Raw genomic sequence first — 22,433 nt, 5'->3', positions numbered from 1 at the left:
AACCAGTGAGGTATACATTGCCCTTGACTCAAGCCTTCCTGAACAGTATTTACTACCCAGACCTATAAAAACCAAAACATCAGGAAATGTGATCCACTACTCCTTAAATAAAAAATTATTCACTATAAAATTGTTAATGGGATCATATGTTACACAAAACACAGACTGGTGTTCAAGAGTCCTTATACATTTGGTGGTGATACAGTCAAAAAATAAAATGTGAATTTTCAGCAGACAAATAAGGAGAAACGGGATCTTTGTTATTCTTCCAATAGATTTGTCATAACTGTGGGGGTTAAATAGCTAATGCCTCTCCCTAGTTTTGAAGTCTCTGTATTAAGGATTAAACACTCAAGTACCAGAATGATGCTGAAAACATACCACATACACGCAGTACCACATGTATGTACTTAGTATTTGTATGTATCCACAGACAATGTTTCACACACAGTACCTAAACCTGACCTTTAACGGAAGCACTAATCACTTCTCAGACATTAAAAGGTTTCCCTTGCCAAAATAAAGTATTCCAGCTGGGGCTTTTCCCCCAGGTCTCAAACACTGAATCTCTTTGGCACATAATACTGCTCCAGCCATTCATTCTTATAATGAACTTCTATTCCTATAACCTTTCAATATCACTCATGGGAAGAGAAGGGGTAGGGGCAGGGAACAGTTTCTGCTGTAAATCACTGGGAATTAGTTTCCAGCTGGAAAGACAGCAGGGCTGCCAGTCAGCCCTCTGATTTTGCCTCTTCATTTCCCCTTCTACCAGTCTCTTTGAAACCGGGTCCCATGAAAGAGCAGAGCTGGGACAGGCTTTTCCCAGCTGCTGCCCTTAATTCCTTGCCCCCCCCAGATACTGATGTCAGGTCACCAGGACACAGCAATGCTGGCAAGGCATCAGGTCAAAGCCTGGGTGATGCCTCCACCCAGAGCAGAAGCCATGCCATGCCAAGGAGTGGCACACGCACATCCAAAGAGCAGCAGCCAACCCCAGGCTGCTCGAGAGCCACCCCCAAACAAGGACATGCTGAGCAGATCACATCTCAACAGTGCCACAGTTATATGAGAAAAAAACCCAACACCAAACCTGTCAGTCTGATACCTGAACTCAGGTTAGTCCCACCAACCACCGAAACCAGCTCCAAGAGCTTACCTGCAGAGCAGGATGCACGACATGGCTCATTTCAGTTCAGTCTGGCATCTCAGCCCAAAACCACCTTTATTAGGGCAGAGGGATGAGCCAAACATTCTTGTGGCCACCATATGAAAAATAGTGAAACATAACTCAGGCTTTCATGGAATTTTGCACAATTCAGTGCCATAACAACACCAATTTTGTATTTTATCAGTTTCAGAGCTGGTAGCTTAACTGTCAGCTTCTGAAGAGCACAGACTAGGACTAAAAAAAGCCTTCCCTTTCTGAACAACTAGATGTGGTATTTGATAACTAAACATGGCATTAAAAAAAGTAGTTAATCTCACACTTCTAATTCTGTGGAATGAAACTATTTATCACATGGTAAAAGTAAAGGCAGGATACTGCCAAATAATGCAAAGCACAGGGACCCAGCTCACACTTCTAATTCTGTGGAATGAAACTATCACATGTTAAAAGTAAAGGCAGGATACTGCCAGATAATGCAAAGCACAGGGACCTGAGAGCCCTACTTTATTAAATATTTCCTCTCCCCACCCACATCTCAACCACCACTGGAAATGTAATACCGAGAACTTGTCCATCATTCATTCCATAATCACACAAGCTTAACAGTACCACATCTACTAATCTAAAACTCCTGAGCTGCAGCAACAAGGCAAGACACAAAAACATGACAAAAAGCTGTCATTTCCCATTTATGCACACAAGCCCAGCGATGATCCACAGGAGCACACAGAAGGCCACAAAATCTACGCATACCTATTGACCTGTCTGCAGGAGTCCAGGCTGACAGCCTGAACTGCAAAACAGCCATTTACCATGCCATCCTCCCCGTCTCCTCGCGAGTAAGCTCTCCAGCAGCATTCCTCTGCTTCTACTGCTCCACACCAAGATGCATCCAGACACTGCATGCTCTGAGGAATCAGTACATTGCCGGCTGCTCTTTAACATCAACGCGTGCCTAGCCCTGAACGCGGCTAGGCACAGCCACCGCTCAGGAATCAAAGCTCGCAGCAGAACCTGCACTCCCAGCTCTTATTGCTAAATCGGATGCCACCCAGCTGCCACCCCGGCCGGGGGCGGGAGGAGGCAAAGGAGGGTGTGACGCAGCTCTGGCTGCTGCTGCCTCGCCAAGGGAGATCCCTGCTCGCAGCCGGGGAACACCGCCGAGCGCGGCCAAGGGCCGGGAGCGCGGCTCTGCCAGCGACAGCCGCCACAGCGGCCCGAGACGGCAGCCGGGGAGCCCACATAGGTCGGGCTGCGTGTGCACACAAGGATGTGACCTTTACCGGGTTCACCGCCGCCCCATGCGCTGTGTTTACTACAGCCGCTGCCTTCTGGCTGGTGGCGGCGATGCCACCGCCTGTCCCCGCAGCCCAGGGCGGCTCCTCCGTGCCGGAGGGGCGCGGGGGGGAGGAGAAGGCCACTGTTCCGCCGGGGAAGCGGGGAGGGAACAGCCGGACACCCGCTGCGGGCACGGGCACAGCGTCCCGTGTGCCGCAACCGCCCGGACAGCCGGGCCACCGGCCGAGACCTCCGTTGGCTGCCCCGCAACCTCCCGGTCCGCCCCTTCCCCCCAGCCCCGGGAGAGCAGAACAAAAGGGAGCGGAGGGACCGAAGGACAGCGACCCCCTCCCAAGGGTCCCCGTCCGGGGGTGGCGAGAGGCACCGCGTCCCGCACGCAACCCTGCCCCAGGGAGGTGGCGCCGGGCTAGTAGGTAAAGGTATGGACACCAAAAAATATTATTTTTATATTATTATTATTATTATTATTACTTGTTATTATTCCTCGGAGACGGCCAGCGAGGCACTCACCCTGCTCGGAAATCGGAGCAAACTCTCATTCACGCTCCCCGCCGTGCCCAGGCCGCCGGAGCCAGGCGACGCCCCGAGAGCCGCCGCGGCTGTGCTGAGCGGGGCCGGGCGCCGCCGGGGCCGGGCGCGCCCGCTCAGCCCGGACAAAGCGCGCGCCCAGCCCTGCCCTGCCCTGCCCTGCCCTGCCTTCTGCTCGACCCTGAGCCCCGCACAGCCGGGGCTTCTTCGTTCTCTGGGCTTGGCGAACGCACTGAAGCGGTGTCAGCCTTGCCAGTGCTTTGCTGCGATGGTGGGAATGGTATCGCCGGAGCTCAGTGCGCTCCGCTGATCCGGGGGCCGAAGGCGAAGCCTGGGCCGGGGCACGGCCGAGGCAGGGCTGGGGGCCGCGGCCGGCACCGCCTGCAGCGGGCCAGCGCTGCCCGCGGGCTGGGCTGGCCGCCTGCAGCCTGCCCGCACACATGCTGAGGAGCCCGGGCCCCAGGGAAGGAAGGGAATATCCTGTGTACAGACCCCCACTGTGTCAACACTCTGTGAGGTTGTTAATTGTTGAGTGTATAGGGCTGTAAACCATTGCTCATGCACTGTTTGTTGTGTTTTGTGTTGCTTGTGGTTAACCCTGATGTTTTTTCCATAGCTATAAAAAATGCAGGGAGTATATGCCATAGGAAACCCTTTTATTTCTCATTCCTCTCACCTCCAGTCTCACGGGTTTGGTGATGCAGGGGCTGCCTAACCGAGTGGCTGCTGTGCAGCACAAGCAATATTATACAATTTTGTAATAGATTTGTCTACCTCAGCATGCGCCTCTAGCGCAGTGGAGATGAGCTGGGGTTTGCTGTGCGGCATCCTCCAGCCAGCCCCTGGACAGGGTGGCCCTGTCTCCACTGCTTATCTCCAGCAGATTTGTCCCTTTGCAGGGTGGTGATTGATGGCACGTTCTGTGCTCACCAGCATCCTTGGATCTCGCGTCATCTCATGCCCTTTGCATGCTGGCTTTGTAACTCTTTCATTTTTTGATATCAAGAATTTATGAATCAAAAGATGGGGGAGTGTGGAGGCTGAGTCAGATCGTGGAAAAGGAAAGCCAAATGAGAGTGTGCAATTGCATATCACATTTACAAACATGGTTTCATTCATCTCCATATGTTGCTCCTGTTACTACTAATAAAGCTCTGGTTTCTCAGACTGGAGCTACCCTGGGAACACTGATCTTCCTGGTGTTTTTTCTCTATAGCCACCATAGTATTTGTGTTACAATATGTTATTTTCTTGATTATGTTTTCATTATACTGAATAGGTTAATGTCAGAAAGAATTTGATAATATGAATGTACTTCCCACACACTCCCTCTTGTTCCTATTATTTGATGTTCAAAGGAGTGACAGTTTATTTACAGGCAGCACTTTCTTTCCCTCTCTACTGGGTAAATTTCCTAATTATAATAACAAAAAAAAAAAAAAAAAGCTTTTTTTCCTGAATGCTTACCCCTGTTTTCTTCCTCTTTCTTTCCTCATTTTACTAATGATAGCCAAATCCAGCTGGTGATTTTGAAGCTGCAGGAAATTTACCTTTGTCTACTGAAACATTTCTGCAGAAGCCTTTATAGGCAAAGGGAGCCAGAGACAAAGGTCTGCTTTGAGCAGAATGGTGTCTGGGGTTTACTTCCCCAGCAGGGAGGTACAACTGTAGAGTAATTAATTTAATCCAGTGTTGAGAGAGAAGGAAGAATCATTGTATTGGGAAAGAGGTTTTTTTCAAGTATCAGATGTAAGATTTAAGCAGCAATTTCAATGACCTTTGTGATTTCTGTTTCAGACAAAAGGCCTAGTACAAGGCTATCATTATCTTCTCTCAGCGTTGTCCTTTGTTCTCCTTGGGTTTAGCCTGTCACTTCCTAGGGTTTGCCTCTGTCCCTTGTTGGGACAGCAGCACCTCTCACCCGTGACTGAGAAGTGCTGTGCTAGCAGGTGATTTTTTTTTTTCCCCCGCTGCTCATTTCCCATCTCTGCTGCACAAGCTCTTTTTTTCTTCTTGTGACCCTTCCTATGAGTTTCTCCTTTCTGTGTCTTATTTATACTTAAGTATTTCTGCCTTACCAAACATTGTGCTCATTACTTTACCTTCCTCCTCTCTGTTTTTTGTCCAGTCATATATTTTCTCTCATTTTTGTTCCCTTTCATATATCTTCTTCTTACATCTTTTTTCCCCTCTGTGTCATTCTTTTTAAACCCTGTCCTTCTGTCTCTCTTTCTGACATCTCACTTCTGTCCACTGCCTAACTCAACCTTCCTCTTGCCATTTCTTCTGTTCCTTTGGTCACTGCCCTTTTCCTCCCTTACATTTACATATATTTTACTTTAATATTATGCATATATAGGTATACATATATTTCCACTCCACATCTTTTGCTCTCGAGCTGAAAACAAGAAATTACTCATGCTGATAGTCTGGTCCTATTTCATCCCTTTCTTAGCACCTGAAGTGCACTGCTCCTGCCCATCCTCAAACATCTGTATTGTGTAGACTGAAGAATTAAGTGTGTGGGAAATGTTCCTAAATTCAGATGTGTACTTGAGAAAGCATCTTGCTGAGGCTGCACTGTGAACAGAGCAGATGTTGTGTTCCCACTGACAGTAGCAGAGGAGGACTTCAAGCCCCTTGAACTCAAGAACCTAATGACATTCTTTTTATGTTTCTCATTTTCAGGGTTGGGGTTTTTTTGTAAATAAAAATACTTAAATTTTAAGTGAAGGACACTGCCATATCCTTGAAATATGTCTTGGATGCTGGACTGACCCAAAATAAGACCTCACAAAAAGTTTTTCTTTTTTTTCCCCCAATTGTTTTGCTTTATGCATGTGTTAAGCCATTTTTGTGCTGCTATTAGAAGAAATAGCTGCGCAAAAGTGGCTTAACAAATGCAAAAAGTGGAGAAATGCTTTCTCCTCAGCAGAGCTAAGCTCTTCCTCTGAAAAGGGTTCTGTGTGGGGTGAGACTGGGATTTCAGCTTGTCAGCTTTCCTTTTTTCTGGAGCCAGAGGGAGAGAAGAGAGCTGTGACTGCAGTATCATATGCATTGGGTGGGAGATGGAAGAATAGATGCATAATCCAAAAATGCTACATTAACCTCAGAGGATGGGGGGAAGAGTTGTTTAATATTTTTTTCCTTTGACTGTCTCTGACTACAAACACCATCATTGGGAATCAAAGGCAATTGTTAGATTTTGCTATTTAGATAAGAGTCTCAGTTTTAAAAAATATAATTTATTATTTAAACTACTTTTTTTTGTTGTCGTTCAAAGAGCTTACTACTAACTGCCTGGAATGAAAACAGCTCCATCCCACGGATTCCACCTCTGCTTTCTGGCAGCTTACCTGACTCATAAAGAGAGTGGGGGGTTTTGTGCCACCTACATCAACTCAACATTTTCCTTTGTGGTGAGACTTAATCACCACCCTTGGCATATTATTTCATCGACCCTTTCAAACCAGCCTTAAAAGTTCTTATAAAACAGGGTGAGGGTTTTTTCCTGAATTTGGTGAAAGTACATAGGTGGTCCAATGCAGCAAGGTTTTCAGTGTTATTATTTAAAAGATAACCTTTACCTGAGGACCATGGAAGAGAGAGTTTCCATTTGCTAAGGACATAACTCTGACATGAGATGCATCACCTGGAGAGTTGAAATCCATCAGCTGAAGGTAGAGGACCATCCCCCAGGTTCTCACTGCAGATGGTGTGTGCTGAGGGGTGAACTGGGGGCTCTTAGCCACAGTGATCAAGGATGTGAGTGGGCAAAGTTTGTCAGAGGCAGTGGCTGTATTAGACAGAGTCAGGGAAGACAGACATGCCTTTGGGAACATCAGATCTTTCCTTATAACCTGTTTCTGTAACCTCTGACTGTCTCTTGAGGGGAGAGAGATCATATGAAGTAGACTGTACTTGTCAAGCAGAAAATACTGCATGGGAGAAGACTGCAAGGTGGAAATGAAAATAAAACACACTGGTGGCGATGCAATGGGTACAGGAGGCAGTGGAAGAAGGGGTAGGAGAACAGAGCCACCCCAGGTTGTTGGGAGTTAAAAAGAGGACGTGAGTTACACTAGAAAGCTGGGGCAGAAAGCATGTGACATTTTTTCTGAAGAAATTCTTGAAATGATGTGGGGGAAGGGCAGAAAGGCAGGTATTCTGAAGCTCAGCACTTAAAGATAAAATCTAGTGTGAAGAGAGGCCAGGGAAGGCATTTGGTAAGAGTCTCCTCATTTCTCTATCTCAAAAGCAGGCAGAATCAAGGAACAGGAAGGAAGGGGGAAAATTGAAAGGACTGAAGTGAACCATTGGTAAATATCAAAGAAGGAAGTGTACGGAAGGGAGGTTGCTTCCACGTTGACACAAAGGCAGAAGTCCTCTTTGGGTCCTCTGGGGAACCTGGAAATTGACTGAGTCACAAGTGGGTTCTACAAGATGGGTGACAGAGAACATCCTGTTGGGAAGGAGCTGTCTGACCATACCTAATATAAATATAGGCTGTTTTCATTCTGGATCTGTTTGTCCTAAAATGCACTGCAGGTGCAGCAGCTCTGCTCTGAAGGTAGGGAGGCTGCAGCTGTCTGGACCTTCCAGTACCACCCTCCTTTTGCCAGAATTAACCCCATATTGTCTCTTCTCCTGCACTGTGGGTCCTCAGCCCAGCTCCAGTCATCCTCCTTATCGACTGCAGCTGCCTGATAACTGGGACACAGCTCAAGAAAAGGACTTAGCAGTCACCTGCAAAGATATTCTTCTGGAAGCAGAGGCACTAATGAGCCCTGTGGAAGGAATTTGCTGGGAGAGGCACCAGCAGGGAGGGAGAAGAGCACAGGGTGAGCACTTCATCTGAGGAAGAAACAGCTTGGGAAACTGTTGGACTAAAGCAGTGGGGAAACTAAGGGCATGGAAAGCTCAGGAGGAAAGTGGATGTGGGGGGATGGAGCCAAGGATGGTTAAAGATAAGAGTCTTGTACTGCTAATATGGCATTCCACTGGCATTTTAAACCTGCTGCCTTTCTGAGTTTTGAAAAGTGAACTTTACATTTAATTGTTCTAATTGCTACTGACCATCCAGGACCATTGTCATTTTGTCCAGCAGCCCCCATTTTCTTCACTGCTGTTCTAGTGGTTGCAACCAAGTCTTCAGCATATTGCTCTTTGCATCCTTGCCTGATGCAAATATTGGTGCATCCTGAATTATACCTTGATTTCTCTGAAAGGGAGATGGTGTTTTTTAGCTTGCATCAGCATAGTGACTAGCACACTGAATTCATGCAATAATGGTGCTATCACAAATTAGAGGTAAATCAAAACACTGTTCACAAGCAATTTGTACGGTGTGGAATTTGGGCATAGGCTAACCTGACAGCCATTTCTTTTAAAGTTTCTGGAGAGCTGCCAGTTTTTCAACCCTGTGGCTGTTCAAAAGTACTGTGGTAGTCTCTGTACAAATACCACATGTGAAACAGCACCAAGTGGCAGCAGACCTGCTGGGGCTTTGAACCTCCTGGCACTTGTGGTGGATGTGAGAAAAAGGAGGAAGGAACAATAAATAAAAGAATAAAGGAAAGAAAAGTACAAAGTGAAGGACATCTGTGCATTTTGATAACAATTCTTCAGCACAGCACCATAGAAAATGTTGCCTGGTTAATATAGAGCAGTTACTTGGTATGCTGGAACCGTTTCCTAGAATTTTTTTAATATCAAGTTTTGTCTTTGAAATATGGAAGGAATGGATTTCTTTGTCTTTCTCCCCTCCTCCCTTGCCTTTATCCCCCCACTTCCAAGTAAGGATGTGAGGTTCCCTTTCATCTCCAGTGTAAATTTATTCATGAACATTTTAAAATGGTTTATTGTCAGTTCTTGTTTCAGAGTTTACCTTCAATATCTCTTGTGTCTTTACTGCTTGCCCCTATCTGTTTCTGGAGAAAAGCCAGCATGCCTCTTCAGGGGACCTTTGCCAGACCTGGCTGTCCCAGCCCTACTTCTCTCCTCTCCTTCCATCTAACAGACTCTCAATTTTCCTGTTTCCTACAGAAGATGACCTCTAATGCTCAGAGGACTCTCTGCCTGTGGTAATGTGATCTGGTGGCAGCAGCAGAAAAAAGTGTTTGGATCATGTTCCCAATCTGGTTATTGAATGATGCGAGATCTGGAGAAGGACATTTATCTTTGTTTCCCTGCAGGCTTCAGTAATAGTCACACATCTCCGATTTACAGTAAAATTGCTTTTACCATGACAAATTAATTATTAATACACACATTACAGTATTTTCAGTATCCTGTAGAAATGAAATCAGATGCTGTGCCACTTGCTGTCCTTTAGCTTGTGGCATGGCATGCAGTCCTTTTGGATATACCTGTCTGGTACCCCACCTCCTGTGTTTACAGTCTGTGTTCCCAGGCTGTACCACCATTATAAAGCAGCTTTCACATATCCCTGACTTTTCTGATTGCATGCTTTCTGCTATTTTTTCTAAAACCATTTTCAGGACTTGCTGAAATGTGGGTAATGTAACTGGGAAGTGATGATTGAAGTGAGAGACTCATTTAGAAGGAATTCGGTCATGACTGATTACAGCTGCACACATCATGCCCTTGCCTGACACTTTCTCCCAAGAAGGGGGAGATTTGGTGGTGGTAACGTCCAGGTCTGTTGAGCATACATGCCTTAGACCCATATATATACCTTGAAGGTTGTTAAAAGGTTTTGCTGGGTTTATTTTATCCATGGCATTGAGAATATGTGGTAACTACACAGGTACATCACTACATTGTGATGTACCTATCACATCACTCATAAAACCCTTAATGACCTTGGTCTGGTCTTCAGCCTAATATGGGCACGTAGTTTTCCACTCCAGCATGGGTTTATGTCCAAATTATTGTTCTCAGTCAGTGTGATTTGGCCAAAGTACACATTTTGGGGTACAATCTCAGCTTTTGTTTCTTTTTTGCCACACCAGTTATCTGTGGTGCTGGAAAAAGGTTACAGGAACCTGCTACAGCCTGGGTGTGGGGTGTGTAGGAGGAAGAGGTGCTGCATGTGTCTGCATTGGTTCCCACGTAACTCCTACCTTAACTCAGAGCAGCTCTCATTTCTTGGTGAAGCTTTTTCTCCCTCTTCCGCCCACTCTCTCCCTATGGCCTGCAGGTGTTGGGCTGTAGCTTCTCTCCTATTTTTGGCTGAATGGCTGAATTAGCACATTTTTAATGGATGCCTTTTTCAGCACTTATGAAAATAGTCTAGAATTTCCAGTAATGGAGATAATTCTCCATTACTCCATAAAATGCATAAAAATAGTTTGCTTAAATGTGGTAGCAGTTCTTTAGGCTTGTTGTCATTACTAGTTTAGAGACCATGGTTCCACTGTAGGAGTTATTTAGATATAGCAGCCTTAGTTTTTGCTTTTCTCCTTTTCCAGAGAAATTGAAATTATGTGGATAAAAAGCAAGTGATTTTATTTTGATACAGCACAGAGCAATTTATTTCAAATCTGCAGTTTTTCTTTTCAATAGCATAAAGTGTTATGGAATAACTAAAGCACCTTTCTTCCATTGTTATTACAGACCCCAGTCATCTGTGATTTTGGTTCTCACACCCATCTCCACCAGTGTTTACATTGCACACCACCAAAAAGATACGTAGAGCTTGTGATGCTTCTGAGCAGTGGAGCTGCTGTGACGTCTTGCTCCTTCTGCCCAGCAGGATTGCCCCAGGTCAGTTGGACATCAGCTGCCCCTACATGGTTAGCAGGCTCTGACCTCTCCCTACCTCCAGAGCAGTTTTTCTGAGTTAGTCTGAGGATGGGAGCTCAACCCTGCAACTGGACACGGGGTTGCTGCTGACAGGTTGGCTCCCAGTGGATCCAGTTGACTTGAAGTGGGATATGAAGGGAAAAGAAGGCTGTTGCTTGAGGAAAGAATTCATGGCAGAAGCAGAACATCCTGATGATTCTAAAACTTGGAGAGGAAGCTCATGCTGCATTTTATGTGTGAGGTTTGAGTTATTGATAAAACATCAGGAAGGAAGTGAGCATGCTTGTGTTGTCTGTGGGGCTTCCTGAGGATGGTTGTGATAATACAGAATCACAGGATGGTCCAAGTTGGAAGGGACCTACAAGGATCATCAAATCTAACTCCCACAGGTTTCTCTGAAACCCTGACCCTCTGTGGAAAAGCTGACTGGAGTGTAATTGTAGCAGGTGCTGGTACTGGGTGTACCCCACATACATTTAACAGGTATGGATCCACAGAAAACATCGTTCTCCTTTTTGTATTTATTGGATACTTGCTCAAGCGTGTGGATTGGAGCTATTCCAAAGCAAGTATACAATGAGTACACTTACAAAGAGCAGATAATAAAGTTTTTTTAAGTACTCCTTTATTAACACCCCACATACATTTAACAGGTATGGATCCACAGAAAACATCGTTCTCCTTTTTGTATTTATTGGATATTTGCTCAAGCGTGTGGATTGGAGCTATCCCAAAGCAAGTACTCAAAGAGCAGATAATAAAGCGTTTTAAGTACTCCTTTATTAAGAGTAACAAAACCTTGATAAAATATGAGGTCTGATTTTTGTGAAGTAATGAGCCTTTTGGATTCCAGTGGAAATCAATGTCAGCTGCTGGTGCTAAACATCTCTGAACATTTCACATATGCTTTCAGACCTGTGTTAAATCCCCATTGCCTTCAGACACTCTTTTAATCAGCACAAGGACTGCAGTATTTAGTCTCGTGACAGTTGTTCTTCTTGCAACATTGTCTCTCTATTGCTCTACTTGACTCATGGGTAAGATTTTATTTTCTTTAAAATTTCAGTGTATCTTCTCTGCAGAGAACTCTGATGTAGGGTCCTGCTCCTTACTTTGTAGGTAATAATACAAAATCTCTGGTGGATACCCCTGCAGCCCTGAGAAGTACTTGCAACTTGGGCAGAAGTAGCACAAGAAATTACAGCTGTTACTAGTGATTAAAAATGTGCTTTCTAAAAATCATAAATTGGAATTGCAGAAAAGAACTGAAAAGATTCCTGTAGTATTCTGAGCAGGACTCCCAAACAATGGGGTAACACAAGCAAGATAAGTATCAGGCAAAGATCTTGGACACAGTGCTCTGTTCTGCTTGTATTTTTTCTAAGGAAATCTGAAGATCTCTGTGAGCATCATGGGGCTGTGGCTGGGACTGAGTTTGTGGCATTTCTTTCTTTGTCAGTGAGTAGAGGTCATCTTCAGTTTTAACTTATAGTCACAGTCCTCTGTTCACTAGAAAACTGCATGTGTATATCCAACTTTGAAAGGTAGCCATTGAAATGAAAACCTTACAAGAACAGAGATATAAAGTGCAGCAGAGCATGTGGAACTGAGGATGAGGTCTTAGTAGTTACTGGATTACTTGGGAGAAAACCTAGGATCTCAAAACTGTTTTCTGCACCCCTCCACCATTGGAAGAAATCAGACATTTCAGATTAGTTTACCTTATTCTGGGTAATTCTCCTCCTCCTTACTTCAAAGCAAATATTACCTCATCATCACATGCTAGACAACATACCAAGGGAAAAATTCTTTTCAGACCAAAATACAACTATCAGTTTTTGCACGAGGCAACATCACCAATGTCTCACAATGACTCATCATGCTGCTGATCCGCTTTATACCTGAGGCAGAGCTTGCTACCAAATAATCACAAATATTGTTTGTTTTCTCAACTATGTCTATATACTGACACCTGACAGATGAAAAAGTTCTTGTATAATGGTAGATGGCCATACACAATAAAAGGAAGAGGATTTGCAGTTTGCAGAAATTATCTTTTTCAATAACAGTCATTTGTTGACACATTGTAATTTGTTACCTATATTTACCAGATATCAGAAGTATTTCAGAGCAGGTGAATCCATTAGAAAGCCTTTTCCTTTTGGTGGAAATATTCCCTAGTTTTTTACCCTTTGTGTCTCAAAGAAAATTAAACAAAAAACAACAGCAAATTTCATTTAGTATTTCTTGTCATGCAGCAATAAAGCCAAGCATTCTTTCCTTTATATAGTAGGAGAAAATAAGGAAAGGGGCAATAATTGGACAGAATGGACAGAACATTCTTATTTAAGGGGCAGAATTACCAGAAGGTGCCTGTTGGCTCTCATGTGCTCTAGCAAGGATTAGAGTAGAACATCAGAAGATTAACAAATATCAGAATTTCAGATGTGCAAAAGATGAGAGCTTGAGTTTTTCCTACAAATGTTTAACTTGATACCAAAACCTTCTAAGAACAAAATGCTGATTCTAGAAATGTAACTTTTATGGTTGACCAGGAAATTCCAGAAAGGGCATGGGGATATACAGTGGACGCCCCAGAGCTCATCATAGCAAGGACAGCTTTCAAAAAGAAAAAAAAAAAAAGTTTAAAAAATCCAAGTGCTGTTTCCAACCCTGCATGAGGAGAGGTCCAAAAGGCCAGCTTGTAGTCCACCCACCATTACCTATGCACACTGCTGGCAGCAGCTTGGCACTGGTCCTACAGACTCAGCAGCAACGCCAAAAATGAACAAAAATCTTGCAGGAGCTTCCCTGCTTGTCTCTCTCCACTGATGTATCAAGCCTGGAGATAAGAGACAGCATCAGGTTCCACGTGGGATTTCTCAGCTGGGCTCCTCTCCCATTTCAGATCTGAGAGACTGTGGTGATTTGTATCTTTGAATGTGTTTTTCCGTTCACTTTCCTTTTAATGATGCTGAAGAAGGGAGTGTCAACACAAAGGAAGATGTATCTGTCACTCAGCACCGCACTGCTTTCTGGCAGCAGTCAGGCTGCTGCTTGGAGCTGGCTGGAAAAATTACTGTGGTTGATTTTGTTGTTGGTTTTCTGAGGAAGCAAAAAACTGCCAGCACTGATAACTGATTTAACTCAGAGCATACAAAGCCATAAAGAAAAAAATGTTCCCAGAAATTTTTCTCAAAAACCTGAAACTTTCTAAATGTGCTGCTTTAAAGTGCCTTCTCTTGCATGGCCATACCCTGCATCCCAGGGACCTCAGTGGCCTGGACATGAACACCATCTCTTCTTAGAGGTCCATGTGGGAATCTTGGGCTGCGGTATCCCATGGGAGATGTCAGTCAAGGGAACGCAGCTCTTGAAGTTGTTCTGCCCAGTTTCAGTCTCCAAAAGTCACAGAATGGATGAAGTTGGAGGTGCCTCTGGCAAACTTCTAAGTCCAGTTCATGCTCAGAGCAGGGTCAGGCACTGTGAGTTTCTCAGAGCTGTGTCCAGTTAGATTTTGAGTATCTCTAAGGATGGAGATCCTACAAACTCTCTGAGCAACCTGTATCCAATGCTTGGTCTGCCTCACAGTAGAGAAGTCAGTCATGCTGGCAACACTTCTAAAATAAAAACCAATAATTATTAACCTCTTCAGGTTCTCTCTCCATCTCTCCAAACCTCTCTCTCTCTCTCTCTCTCTTTCTTTTTTTTTCTTTTTATTTTTTTTTTCCTTGAGGAAACAAAGATATGCAACTTCATTTTATAAAAAGAAACCATTCTTTTAAAGGTCAATTTTTGTTTTCCTCCACAAACTCTCTACAAGGACACTTTGGGAATAAGGCCCACTGCTTCTGTCTTTGTGCCAGTGCAGCACCTGCTGTGGGTTGCATTGCACTGTTGACAGAAGGATTGGTGATACTGTTGACCATTATTAACATTGTTTATTTAGCACCTGGCAAATGCACTCAGGCTCTGCCTGCTAGGCACTGCCCAAATAAACCACAAGAACACAACCTGTTTTCAAAGAAGCTGTTATTCACCTGTAAAACAGTCAGCTGCAAAGAAATGGGTAGAGAGGAGCACAAGCTTTTGTGCTGATCTCTGAACTTCAGCATCATTGCTTCCCCCATACAGGGGAGGGGAGTGAGAGCTGGGCTGTGCTACCCGAGGGTATTGGCTGATCAAATGGACAGAGATGTCCTGTAGATGTGACCTGTTCTGGAGCCCTGTGAAATCACTCTGCTCCCTGTTGGGCTCTCTGTTCTTTTTTTTCAAGCTGCAGTAGAAGTGCACTTAAGAATTAATATTTATTTTAGAAGGACATACTTTTCAAAATGCTTAAGAAATACTCATTTGCATTTTTCAGTTGTGGTGTTTTTCAGCCAGGAAGTGAGCTAAAAAGAAAAAGGAGCAAGTGCACAGTTATTTGTTCCTGTAGAAAAATCATTTTCCATTGAAAGGCATATTTTCAAGTCTACAAACAGGGGATTTCTTTTCCCAATACTGTTCCCCAAGTAGATAAAAAAAGGAAGAAAACTTGTGATTTCACCAGAGGAAGAAAATGTTGTGTTTAAGGAGGCAGGTGTCAGTTTTGAAAGATATCCAAAACTTTTGGGGCAGTCCAGCACTTGCCATCCCAAATGCCACCAGTGGGAAGAATGCCAGAAAAAATTAAGAAAGGACATGAGGTGGCAGAGTCAAAAACTTAGCACGTGAAAATCATATCTTTGGAGAAGGAGCTGCTTTTCTGGAGCAGAAACCCAGCTCTAAGGACACTGGTGCTGACTTCAGCTTCTAGACAGGAGGGAGTTTTGGAGGGCTGTGGTGGAGACCTCTCTTCCCCACTCCACAGCATCGGGAGCATCCACAGGCTGATTTGGAGCCATGGAGGTGATTTGGAAGCAGGAGCTGGTACCCACTGAGGTGTGGGTGGGCGCATAAATCCAGCCTCAGGATCAAAGGTGTCTCCTCCCACAGGGAGCAACCGGGAACTTCGTGTAGGCTTGTTTGTTTGCAGCAGTGCTGCTGCATCTGGCTGTGATTGCAGATGGAGAAATCAGACATCTCCCTCACTTTTCCCAAGGAGGAGAGGCAGGGCTGAGCATGCAGCCATTGCCTTGGCACAGGCACTGTTTAGGTCCTTCTCTGATACTCAGAGTGTGCAGACCATATGTTACATCCCAGCTTTCTCTCTTCTGTTTACTTCTATCCATTTTCCCATGTGCCATCGCCCTGAAGCTCTTTTTTCTCTACTAGTCTCTCTTGGCCAGCAAACTGTAATTCCTGGGTCATCTTCAAAGGAGATGCAGAGCAGTAAAACCCAAGCCCTGGGGTGATGCTGTAAGCTTTTCCTCTCACAAAACCTGGAGGAGCCTTGTCTTTCAAGGCAGCATTTGAAGTGTTCTCTGAAACACAAAACCATTTACCAGGTTGCAACACAGTTATTCCCCTTGCTCCATGAAGTAAAACACATGTAAATTTGTAGTGTAGGAGAGGCACAGTTTTTTCATGGGTTAACATACTGGTTTTTTGTTTCTGCACTTGTGGATGAGAGCAGTCAGCTGCCTGTCATGGCTCTGCACGTTGTGACCTAATGAAGAAAAACTCAGAGGGAGGATGAGGCATCTTTGGTGTAAACTGTCCAGCAAAGGCTTGCTCTCTCGAAAGCAAAAAGCATCAAATAACAGGAAATAATTTTTTTCCATCAACATGTAGCCTGAAAACACTTTGCTTTTTGACTCCTATCCACATTTCTGTTTCTCAGCCAGGTGATTCCTGCCACCTCCTCTAAGCTGTTCTACTCTCTAGTATTTTTTGACAGCAAATGTGAATACTGATATATTCCTGTAGCTCAGCCATCTAGCTTAAAACTGTATTATTTTCTGTATTTCACTGAAAACATGGTGTCAAACAATAGCCACAGAAATGCAAGCGCCCTCAAAATGAACTTCTGTCTATATGCAAATAAAAACAGTTTATTGGAGATTGCAAACTACATAAAATAATTTTGACCAGTCTCACGTACAGGTGCCTGGAGTGATACCTTGCAACAGTCTTGGGCCCATTCCAGCAAGATTTGATTTAATCCATGCTGCAGTTAGTGTATTCCTTGTAACTGCAGTGTTCTTCTCAGAAAGATGTTCAGGCTCCATCTCATATTTTCTGAGTAGATGCCAATTAGGCTTTTGTCCAGAGATGTTGACAAGGCCAGTGTTGTAGATATTTAAATAGAAAACAACAAAAAAGCCATACACAACCCAGAGAAATTCTTGCTGGCAGTTCAGAAATGCTCGCTCAGGGTCGTGGGGTGTTTGTCTCAGATTCTGAGCTGTTACTTGCCTTCAACTCAGACTCTGTCATCTTGCAGTACAATTACTCTGTAGAAGGTCAAAAAATAATTAGATTTTTTTTTTTTATGTTCTTTCCAAGCAGCTCCAAGACGCAGCGAAAGAGCTCTCAGGATGCCAGAGCCAGCAAAGTCAACCTCAGCTCCCAAAAAGGGCTCCAAGAAAGCCGTGACAAAGACCCAGAAGAAGGGTGATAAGAAGCGTCACAAAAGCAGGAAAGAGAGCTACTCCATCTATGTCTACAAGGTGCTGAAGCAGGTCCACCCTGACACGGGCATCTCCTCCAAGGCCATGGGCATCATGAACTCCTTCGTCAATGACATCTTTGAGCGCATTGCTGGGGAAGCCTCCCGCCTGGCCCATTACAACAAGCGTTCCACCATCACGTCCCGGGAGATTCAGACCGCCGTGCGCCTGCTGCTGCCCGGGGAGCTGGCCAAGCACGCGGTCTCAGAGGGCACCAAGGCTGTCACCAAGTACACCAGCTCCAAATAGCCAGCGTCCCCTGTGCAGCGGGACACCCAGCACCGGGCCCTGCGCACCAGCACGGGTAGGCAGCCATGGTCTGGGTGAATGGTCCCAGCTATTATCCACAGCAATTCGCAGCCTGGGCGTGGGCATGAGAAGCTGCCCAGGGGAAGAGGAGACAGCGATCTGGATGTCAGCTGATTTTCATCATCTGTTCAGGATGTGGGAAGGATTTGCCGAGGCTGGTAGTGGAGGCCCCTGCTTTTACATCTCATTCAAAGGACTGACCAGCCGTGGTATATCCAGTCTCCTCTGTGCTTGGCAAACATTCACGTTTGGCACTGGGAGGGGGGATTGGCAGCGGCAACACAGAGACACCATCACTGAAGTCTTCCTGTTTGACTGCTTCTCACAGTCATCTGATGTGGGTACTGAAGAGTCAGCGCTGCATCCTCTCTCTCAGAGCCTGAATCCCTCCTGGTGTGCAGTGGCTCAGCCCACCCTGTGCTGGCAGAAGTGGCATCAACAGCTACAGGCACATATTGATTCAACAGCTATCTGTGCTTGACAGCCTGTTTTAAAGAGCAAGCCTGGCAGGCAGGCAGATGCCCACGTTGATAGCAAGCACTAATCCTCCTCCTTGCTCCTGATGGATGAGCCATGGAGCAGGATGAGGGTGCTGGTGCTGGAGCTGCCCACTACCTCCCACCTTGTGCTGAGGTGGAGGGATGGACAAGGTGGGATGTTGGGAGTGGGTCTCTGTCTTGCCTAGCTGCTGCTTTGCCTGCCTTAGGACTTGCTTTGGCATGCAAGACATTGCTAATTCTGCTGCTTTTCAGAGACTTTTCCTGCCTTGATGCCTGGCTTTTCCCTTCCACCATAAGTGTGGGCAAGATGGGGTGGTGCCCAAGGGGGTCCCCTCTCCTGTGAGCAATAGGGTGGTGCAGGACAAACAGCACAGAAGTTTTGGGCAGGGACTGAGGATTTGGGAAGGCATCTGGTGTGGGAGCACAGTGGTTAGTGCATTTTGAGGGGTGGGAGGAAGCTGGCTCCCCACACAGACCACTGCAGGCATCTTGCCTGGCTCTGCCCTCCCTAATTCATTCAGCAGTTAGAAATCAAAAGCAAAATTGGGGGCTGGGTGGATATATAGGGACACTTACCTGCATCCCAGATATTTAAAATATTAAATAGTTTTAAACTACTTCAGATACTCCCCATATCTTTTCAAAGTCCACAGTAAGGTGAGCAATAATAAAATCATGATAAAGCCATAGAGGTTAAGGGAGGAATGTCTTAGTTACAGGGATATCTTGCCCAGACTGCTGGATAGCAGAAGGGCCTGTGTAGAACTGGTGTGAAGTTGAAGCTTCCTACTCAAAACACAAAATTAGCCAACATTAAAAAAAATCAAAGCCTCTGGTAGGCAGTAACACTCAAATAAAAAAGATTCATGTCTAAAATAACAACAGCTTTCTGCAACTTACTCTGTAAATAAAAGGAGCAGCAAGGAAATAGGATCTAGAACTAAGTGCAGATTCTCCCTACCTTGTTTTTAATTAAAAGGTAAATTCATACGCCAAAATAGCAGTCATGTAGTACATTTCTGTCTTTCCCCTGCATTTATCTCTGTCCTGTTTCTTTACGCTTTGAGAGTGATTGGGACCTTTGGCAAATTTATGTTGCTTTTGGAGCTGTGGGATTCTGCAGCTCCAGAAGATTGGCATTGCAATCATTTTTCCAGTTGGTCTGAGGCATAGCCCTGCTCAGAAGCCTGAGAGCAGCCTGGCTCTGGTGTGGTCTGTGTGCAGGAGTGAAGGTCAGTTTGTTCATGGGCTGCTCACACACCCCTGCTCTGGGCTGGAGAGGGGGCTTTCCTCCCTGAGATTCCACACAGCTGTTTCACAGCCTGGTGCCAGCAGGAATCTCTGCTGACAGCTCTCAGAGAGGACAAAGCCCAGCTCCCTGGGTGCCAGCACCCACAGGGAGCAGGTCGCAGCAGCAGCCCCTGTATTCAGTATCAGTAGCATTGGTAACCGGGGCCTCTTGGCCAGGACACTTTGCAGGTGACAGCTCAGTCCTTCCTTTTGTTTCCCATCAAATAGTCAAAATCAGATACCAAAGATTAACTTGGGCCTGCAGTGGGCCTAGATCCACCATCCTTGACACCTCTGCCTCAAGAAATGCGGGCAGTGGATGGTGCATCGGGGCACTGTTGGGAGTGAAGGCCTGGATGGCATTGCTGGAGCTTTCTTCTGTCCCTATGAGCTGCAGGCCAGAATTCATCCCTGTGGGGAGCTCTCCTGAAGTCAGGAATTCAGCGTGGAATGAACCCACTGCAGTCCAAGCAGTGTGTTTGAGCCAGGACACACATCTCCCAGGATCACCTGGCACAGCCTCTAAACTCTCTCTCTTTTGAGCAGAGCAGAGGCCCACTTGAGTCTCCACAGGCTGCAAGAAATCAGGAAAATAAAATGAGGTATTGGCCCTCCAGGGTCTCCTGAGCAGCTCAGGGAGCCAGGAATGAGCTGGGCACTCAGATGAGAGCTGCTCACTCCATACTCAGAGTACTGGTCCATTTTCTTCTGCCACTATTGTCATTCTCCATTTTTGGAGATTGTTTCAGAGAGGAGAACCAGTGATTTAGAGCTACAAAAATACTTGAAGGCTTAAAGAAGATTTTTATATTGTCTAAAGCCAAGTGACTGAGACTGATCATGTCCATGCATTTATAGTTTAGGTTGTCTTTTTATGCATCATTTGCTCTTTACTGTCCATTTGTTTGTTTGGTTTTTTTTCACTCACTCCTGACAATGTGAAGCACAGGATTGAAGAACTGATCCATTTTAAAACAAACCTTTTTTATTTTTTTCCTTTCTTTCAAGCTTTGTTTTAACCCTGTTCTGGTGGCTGCTCTGTTGTACAGACAGTTGTGCCAGCAAAGGGAAGGGATGATCCAGGAAAGGCAAGGCTGGTATAAGCTAGGACTGACACAGAAAGCATTTGGGAAGTTAATGTACAGGACACCATCCACAGCAGTTAAATGGGAATTAGTTTGCATGTGGTGCTCAGCTTGGGCTGAGCCTTAATATTAGAGGCAACAGAAGGTGGTCTAAAAGTTCAAGGATTGATTGTCCACTAAGTAATCTGAGGTGTGACATACTTCACAGTTTCCTGGTAAGGAGGTTTGCTGCAGAAGATGGATTCTGCACTACAGGATCAGTGTTTTTAAAGAATACATATTTCCAGCTCTGGAATTGAGAAAATGTTTTAAAACTGAAGATACTATACCAAGCCCCACTGTCCCTATCTGATTCCTACCGCAGTCCCAAAAGCATTTCTGGGCCGTGCCTGTGTTTTGCCAATTAAAGTAAATCAACTACAGATCGAAAGTTGGAAAGGAAGATGAAAAAGGTAATACAGCCTTGATACTAACCTCATATTAACCCCAAGGATATCACTGTATTTGTTATTTGCTATTTGTTTTAATGTACAATTTAAAAGAGAAAACAAGCTGCTATAGACCTTCTGATTTTCCACCCTGCTTCCCCAGAAGGGCCTAAAGTCCATCTGCCTTTCACAGCAGAGTTCAGCCTATAGAGGAGCTGAGTGGCCACCTGCAGGGAGGCTTGCTCCTGCTCAGGACAGACAGGTTTTTAGTCAAGCATGGGGGAAACGAGCAAAAAGAAGTGTGGAGGATGAGTGCCTGTCCTGGACACAAGTGTGTGCCCCTCAAGGGGACACTAAAGAGTCCTGCCCAGTGGGGCTGTGTGGTCTGTGCACTCTTCACTCTGTAAGAGGCAGCCCTATGGGTAGCCCCAAGTCCTGCCAACCCCTGGAGAAGATTTTGGCATGGCCTCTGCATAGCCCGGAGCATCTGTTCCATCATAGCATTTCCTGACAGTTTACATCCAGATCCAATTGTTTACAGGGAAAGGAAGAATGGGAACCGAATAATAAAAATCACTTACTGACAGAATTTGGAGAGTTTCCTGGGACCACCACCTGGGGAGCAATCTTTCATGCTTACTCCATGCATGGTATCTCTTGGGCTTATGTACACAGAGTTTTTCTGACAATGAGTGTTACATCAAGTATGATCCATGTTATATTGCTGCTGGGTTATGACTTTAGTGCTAATTACCTGCTTTCTGTTAAGTGTCTAAATAAAATGTAACTTCCAACCTGGAAGTCAATGGTACCCAGCTCTTGGGGTGTCTTTGCTTCTGCCTTATCACTAGTGTTCGCCCAAGCCCTGCATTTCTCCTTCTCCATGATATTTCCTCCAGAGCTGGGGTGACAGCAGCCACCCTTCCAGCAGAGATGGAGCATAGCTGATCCTGACAGAGGGTCAGACAAAAACCAGAGGAGCCCCTCACTGAAGGGGTATCACAGGCTGCCCCTGGAGTCCTCATGGGGTGTCACTCAACCCAAACACGAGTGCAACATAAACATCTGTTCTTCTCAAGCCCTTCCAATGGTCTTGTCCCGGCAGAGCAGAGCCTGCAATCTGTCCTTGCCACACTCCTGCTTGGGGTGTACCCTGCCTGGCACCCATCATTTACCCGCAAGCAGGAACAGTCTGGATTGAGCAATGTGAGATTCTGGGGCTGAAGTGTTTTATGCACATTCAGAATTTCTGTTGGTCTGAATTAACAATTGCTAACACTAGAAACATCTTTTCTTGGACTCTGAGATAGGTAACAGCCATGGCATGAGATATAGCATCTGAAAACACTAGAAAAAAAAAATACCTTCCCTTTAAAGAATGATTGGTGAATACACTCCAGTGAAACACTTACCTGCTGGACATCAGCATCATAATGCATCCACTGGAGTGGGAAATGTGTCTG

General features: G+C 45.3%; 2 protein-coding genes across 5 annotated transcripts in view; one reads left to right on the top strand and one right to left on the bottom strand.

Moving 5' to 3' along the window:
* The window catches only part of GRAMD4 (GRAM domain containing 4), a 75,160-nt gene extending 72,030 nt beyond the window's left edge, over nt 1-3,130 (bottom strand). Inside the window, exon 1 of one of the 2 annotated variants that reach the window (XM_039726679.1) lies at nt 2,981-3,130. In XM_039726679.1, the coding sequence (XP_039582613.1) occupies nt 2,981-3,009 (29 nt within the window). In that variant the 5' untranslated portion in view covers nt 3,010-3,130. Of the gene's footprint in view, nt 1-2,941 lie in introns of both variants that reach the window. The other variant, XM_039726680.1, reaches the window with a different exon arrangement.
* Nucleotides 2,478-21,783, top strand: LOC120510673 (histone H2B 5-like). 3 transcript variants are annotated; one of them, XM_039726683.1, is made up of 2 exons: nt 2,478-2,889; nt 17,195-21,783. In XM_039726683.1, exon 2 carries the CDS (start codon nt 17,227-17,229, stop codon nt 17,605-17,607), a length of 381 nt encoding a protein of 126 aa, XP_039582617.1. In that variant the 5' UTR covers nt 2,478-2,889; nt 17,195-17,226; the 3' UTR covers nt 17,608-21,783. The 3 variants fall into 3 exon arrangements, with proteins under 3 accessions (XP_039582617.1, XP_039582615.1, XP_039582616.1); XM_039726681.1 differs by having other exon boundaries at nt 2,758-2,889; nt 17,198-21,783; XM_039726682.1 differs by lacking the exon at nt 2,478-2,889 and adding an exon at nt 3,499-3,515 and having other exon boundaries at nt 17,198-21,783.
* The last annotated feature ends 650 nt before the right edge of the window (nt 21,784-22,433 follow it).

This window comes from Passer montanus, unplaced genomic scaffold (assembly GCF_014805655.1).
Source record: "Passer montanus isolate IOZ18808 unplaced genomic scaffold, ASM1480565v1 scaffold6, whole genome shotgun sequence".
Lineage (NCBI taxonomy): Eukaryota > Metazoa > Chordata > Aves > Passeriformes > Passeridae > Passer > Passer montanus.
The sequence above is the reverse complement of the archived record's forward strand: the minus strand, read 5'-3'. Positions and strand labels throughout refer to the sequence as shown.

What these genes read in the sequence shown, in the direction of transcription:
- LOC120510673 (XM_039726683.1), top strand. Translation starts at nt 17,227, where the DNA reads ATGCCAGAGCCAGCAAAGTCAACCTCAGCTCCCAAAAAGGGCTCCAAG.